The sequence below is a fragment of the Trichechus manatus genome, unplaced genomic scaffold (assembly GCF_000243295.1).
Source record: "Trichechus manatus latirostris isolate Lorelei unplaced genomic scaffold, TriManLat1.0 scaffold00240, whole genome shotgun sequence".
NCBI classification, from domain to species: Eukaryota; Metazoa; Chordata; class Mammalia; order Sirenia; family Trichechidae; genus Trichechus; species Trichechus manatus.
Window position 1 is genome coordinate 1,414,912 of NW_004444176.1, and position 5,482 is coordinate 1,420,393.

Here is a 5,482-nt window from a genome sequence, read left to right on the forward strand (position 1 = left end):
AGACACTACTCACCAAGGTAGAATGTAGAACATTGTCTTTATAAACTGTGTTATGCCAATTGAGCTAGATGTTCCCTGAGACCATGTTCCCCACAGCCCTCCACCCAGCAATTCAGTCCTTCAGGGAGTTTGGATGTGTCTATGGAGCTTCCATGACCTTTCCTTGTACAAGTTGTGCTGGTATTGTGTACTGTCTTACCCTTCACCAAAGATACCACTTATCTATTGCCTATTTAGTATGCTCCCCCACCCCTCCCATCAAGGAACTGATTCAGGCATTCAGGGGCTTCCATTTATTTACCTCTACAAAGTTAAGAAGAGATAGTTTAGAGTAGGCTTTATGCTCCCCTTCACCTATTTACAGCAGAAGTTCAAAGTCTGAAGTATAACAAACGCTGTCCTATGTCTGGAATACTTTATATATCTAATAATATTAATGCCAACAATACCAAAACCTAAAACCAAACCCACTGACTTTGAGTTGATTTTGACTAAAAGCAACCCTATAGGACAGAGTGGAACTACCCCATAGGATTTCCAAGGAGAAACTAGTAGCCTTGAAATGCCAACCTTTTGGTTAGAGCCAAATGCTCAACCACTGCTCCACCAGAGCTCCAATGCCAATAATAGCTATCATTACATTCTTACTATGATTCAGGTCCACCACTGTTTGTCATTTTGTCATACTGTGGTGGCCTGTTGATGCTGTCATACTTGAAGCTATGCCACTAGTATTTCAAATACAAACAGTGTCACCCAAGGTGGACAGGTTTCAGCTGAGTTTTCAGACTAAGACAAACTAGGAAGAAGCACCTGACTGCCTATTTATTTAAAAAAAAAAAAATTGGCCAATTAAAACCTTATGAATAGCAGCAGATACTGTCTGATACTGAGCCAGGAAATGAGCACCTCAGGTTGGAAGGCACTCAGAATACGACTGGGGAAGGGCTGCCTCCTCAAAGTAGAGTCCGCCTTAATGATATGAATGGAATCGAGCTTTTGGGACCTTCATTTGCTGATGTGGCACAACTCAAAATGAGAAGAAACAGCTGTGAACTTTCATTAATAATTGGAACATGGAATGTACGAAGTATAAATCTAGGAAAATTGGACGTTGTCTGTCATAGATTGAATTATGTCCCCAAAAAATACCTGTCAACTTGGCTAGGTCATAATTCCCAGTATTGTATGATTGTGTTCCATTTTGTCATCTGATGTGATTTTCCTATGTGTTTTGAATCCTATCACTATGATGTAATAAGATGGATTAGAGTCAGTTATACTGATGAGGTCTATAAGATTAGATAGCATCTTAAGCCAATTTCTTTTGAGATATAAAAGAGAGAAGCCAGCAGAGAGACATGGGGACCTCACACTACCAAGAAAGCAGTGCTGGAAGCAAGCGCGTCCTTTGGACCTGAGGTTCCTGTGCTGAGATGCTCCCATACCAAGGCAAGACTGATGACAAGGACCTTCCTCCAGAGCTGACAGAGAGAGAAAGCCTTCCCTAGGAGATGACGCCCTGAATTTGTACTTGTAACCTACTAGATTGTGAGAGAATAAACTTCTCTTTGTTAAATCCATCCATTTGTTGTATTTCTGTTACAGCAGCACTACATGCCTAAGACATCATCAAAAGTGAAATGGAACACATAAAGACTGATATCCTAGGTATTAGTGAGCTGAAATGGACTGGTATCGGCCATTGCAAATCAGACAGTCATATGATCTCCAATGCCAGGAATGACAAATTCAAGAGGAATGCCATCACATTCATCATCAAAAAGAACATTTCAAGATCTATCCTGAAGTATAATCCTGTCAGTGATAGGATACTATCCATAGGTCTCCAAGGAACTATTTTTCAAATTCACTCACCAACCACATTGTAGTGATAATTACTGGTGATTGGAATGTGAAAGTTGGAAACAAAGAAGACAGAGTAGCTGGAAAATATGGCTTTGGTGATAGAAATGAAGCCAGAAATTGCATGATAAAATTTTGCAAGAACAACAGCTTTTTCATTGCAGATACCTTTTTTCAACAACATAAATGGCGACTATAGACATGGACCTCATCAGATGGTATACATAGGAATCAAATCGAGTACACCTGTGGAAACAGATGGTGGAAGAGCTCAACATCATTACTCAGAATAAAGCCAGGGGCCGAATACAGAAGAAACAATCAATTGCTCGTATGCAAGTTCAGGATGAAACTGAAGAAAATTACAACAGTCCACAAGAGCTAAAGTATGACCTTGAGTATATCCCACCTGAATTTAGAGACCATCTCAAGAATAGATTTGACACATTTAACACTAATGACTGAAGACCAGACGAGTTGTGGAATGACATCAAGGACATTCATAAATGAAGAAAGCAAGAAGTCATTAAAAAGACAGGAAAGGAAGAAAATATCAAAATCTATAACACAAGAGACTCTGAAACTTGCTGTTGGACATCAAGTAGCTAAAGTAAAGGGAAGAAATGATGAAGTAAAAGAGCTCATCAGAAGATTTCAAAGGGCAGCTTGAGAAGACAAAGTATTATAATAATACATGCAAAGACCTGGAGATAGAAAACCAAAAGGGAAGAACACGCTTGGCATTTCTCAATCTGAAAGAACTGAATTAAAAATTCAAGCCTCGAGTTGTAATACTGAAAAGTTCTACAGGGAAAATATTAAAGGATGCAGGAAGCATCAAAAGAAGATGGAAGGAATACACAGAGTCACTAAACCAAAAAGAACTGGTCGACATTCAACTATTTCAGGAGATAGCATATGATCAGGAACCAACAGTACTGAAGGAAAAGGTCAAGCTGCACTGAAGGCATTGGTGGAAAACAAGGCTCCAGGAATTGATAGAATACCAATTTAAAAGTTTCAACAAATGGATGCAGCGCTGAAAGTACTCACCTGTCTGTGCCAAGATATTTGGAAGACGGCTACCTGGCCACACAACTGGAAGAGATGTATATTTGTGCCCATTCCAAAGAAAGGTGATGCAACAGAATATGGAAATTATAGAACAATATTATTAATATCACACCCAAGTAAAATTTTTCTGAAGATCATTCAAAAGCAGCTGCAGCAGTATATCTACAGAAAACTACCAGAAATTCAAGCCTGATTCAGAAGAGGACGTAGAAGGAGGGATATCACTGCCAATGTCAGATGGATCCTGGCTGAAAGCAGAGAATACCAGAAAGATGCTTACCTATGTTTTATTGACTATGCAAAAGCATTCGACTCTGTGGATCATAACAAATTATGGATAACATTTCGAAGAATGGGAATTCCAGAACACGTCATTGTGCTCATGAGGAATCTGTGCATAGATCAAGAGGCAGTCGTTCAAACAGAACAAGGGGATACTGGCATGGTTTAAAGTCAGGAAAGGTGTGTGTCAGGGTTGTATCCTTTCACCATACTTATTCAACCTATATGCTGAGCAAATAATCTGAGAAGCTGGACTATATGAAGAACTCAGCATCAGGATTGAAGGAAGACTCATTAACAACCCGTGTTATGCAGATGACACAACCTTGCTTACTGAAAGTGAAGAGGACTTGAAGCACTTATTGATGAAGATCAAAGACCACAGCCTTTAGTATGCATCACCCTTCAACATAAAGAAAGCAAAAATCCTCACAACTGGACCAATGAACAACATCATGATAAATGTAGAAAAGACTGAAGTTGTCAAGGATTTCATTCTACTTGGATTGACAGTCAACACCCATGGAAGCAGCAGTCAAGATATCAAAACACACATTGCATTGGGCAAATCTGCTGCAAAAGACATCTTAAAGTGTTGAAAAGTAAAGATGTCACCTTGAAGAGTAAGGTGCACCTGACCAAGCCATGATGTTTTCAATTGTCTCATATGCATGTGGAAGCTAGACAGTGAATAAGGAAGACTGAGGAAGAATTGATGCCTTTGAATTGTGGTACTGATAAAGAATACTAAATATACCATGGACTGCCAAAAGAACAAACAAATCTGTCTTGGAAGAAGTACAACCAGAATGCTCCTTAAAAGCAAGAATGGCTACACTAAGTCTCACATACTTTAGACATGTTACCAGAAGGGATCAGTCCCTGGAGAAGGACATCATGCTTGATAGAGTAGGGGTTCAGCAAAAAAGAGGAAGACTCTCAACAAAATGGATTGACACAGTGGCTGCAACAATAGGCTTAAGCTTAATAACGATTGTGAGGATAGCACAGGACTGGGCAGTGTTTCCTTCTGCTATATATAGGGTCTCTATGAGTCGAAACCGACTCGACAGCACCTAACAACAATGAATGTCTTGATGTCATTAGATTTGTAAATTTTTTGGTACTAAAATACGATTTTTTGAAACTTTTGAAATCAAAGTATCAAACCAAAACTCAAAAGACAGACAGTTGAATGGTCTAAGGCAAGGAGCCTGTTGACTTGATTCTAACAATTTTTGCCGAAAGGAAAATAATTACACAATTGTTACTGTCAAATTAGCTAGTAAATTCTAATCATCTAATAAGGAATTTGAAATTTTCTTTGCTACTCTTTTATTTACAAATTTTAATAGATATTTTAAAAGAGATTAGTCTTAGTTTCCTTTTTTTTTTCTTTTTGTAATGTATTGTTCAAATTTGGTGCCAATATTAGTGTTAATTCATATCAGGAATTTGGAAGATTTCTTTATATTTTAACGCTCTGGAACTGTTTCAATACCATTGCTATTAACTATTGTTTGAATGGCTTGATAAATTTCCCTATAAATGACTCTGGTAGAATTTCTCTGTTCTTTCTTGAGGAGGTGGGGATTATTTACAAAGTTTTGTTTTTCTTCTAAGATAATAGGTCGATTTAACATTTCTATCTAATTTAGGAGTAAGGTTTGGTAAATTATAACTTCAAATATTTGCCTAAAATTTTACCTTCATTTTTCTTTTTGTTACTAGTTTATTGTTTCAGGGGCCTTGTCAATTGCAGTAGGAACTACAGCTGAAAGATACCTGGTGAGAAATATTTCCTATTTATTTTCTATACCAAAAGAGGACCAATTAACGATACCAGATGGCCCCATATTTTGTTTGTTTTTAAATAAGCAGGGGGAATTGAGGTTAAATTGGTCTTTCAAAATAGTACGTCAGCCAATTGGCCAATGAGAGAGTTTCTGACTTGGGGCTGAATATTTTGGCAAGATAGTTGCTGAGAGAATCTTTATGAAGATATGGAGGATTGCTTAGGGGAAATGTAAAATCAAAGCAGTCAAAAGATCCCTGCAACTTGAGGTCCAGCACATAAAAATGGCACTGAGTGTTGGTGTGACATAATATTTGCTAACTGAATGATTAGAATGTATAATAAAATTGAATCCTAGAAGGATTTTGATTCAGATTGCAATAAAATACAATTCACCTGAGGCCATTAAAGAAGAAGCAATTTGAAAACCTAACTTCCATGACAAGCTGTCACAAAGCCAATAAA

General features: G+C 37.8%; 1 protein-coding gene across 1 annotated transcript in view; it reads left to right on the forward strand.

Annotated features, from left to right (window-relative positions):
- The window catches only part of LOC101342297 (membrane-spanning 4-domains subfamily A member 4A-like), an 86,947-nt gene that overhangs the window by 70,254 nt on the left and 11,211 nt on the right, over nt 1–5,482 (forward strand). Inside the window, exon 3 of the mRNA XM_023743178.1 lies at nt 4,954–5,010. Within this exon, the coding sequence (XP_023598946.1) occupies nt 4,954–5,010 (57 nt within the window). The remainder of the gene's footprint in view (nt 1–4,953; nt 5,011–5,482) is intronic.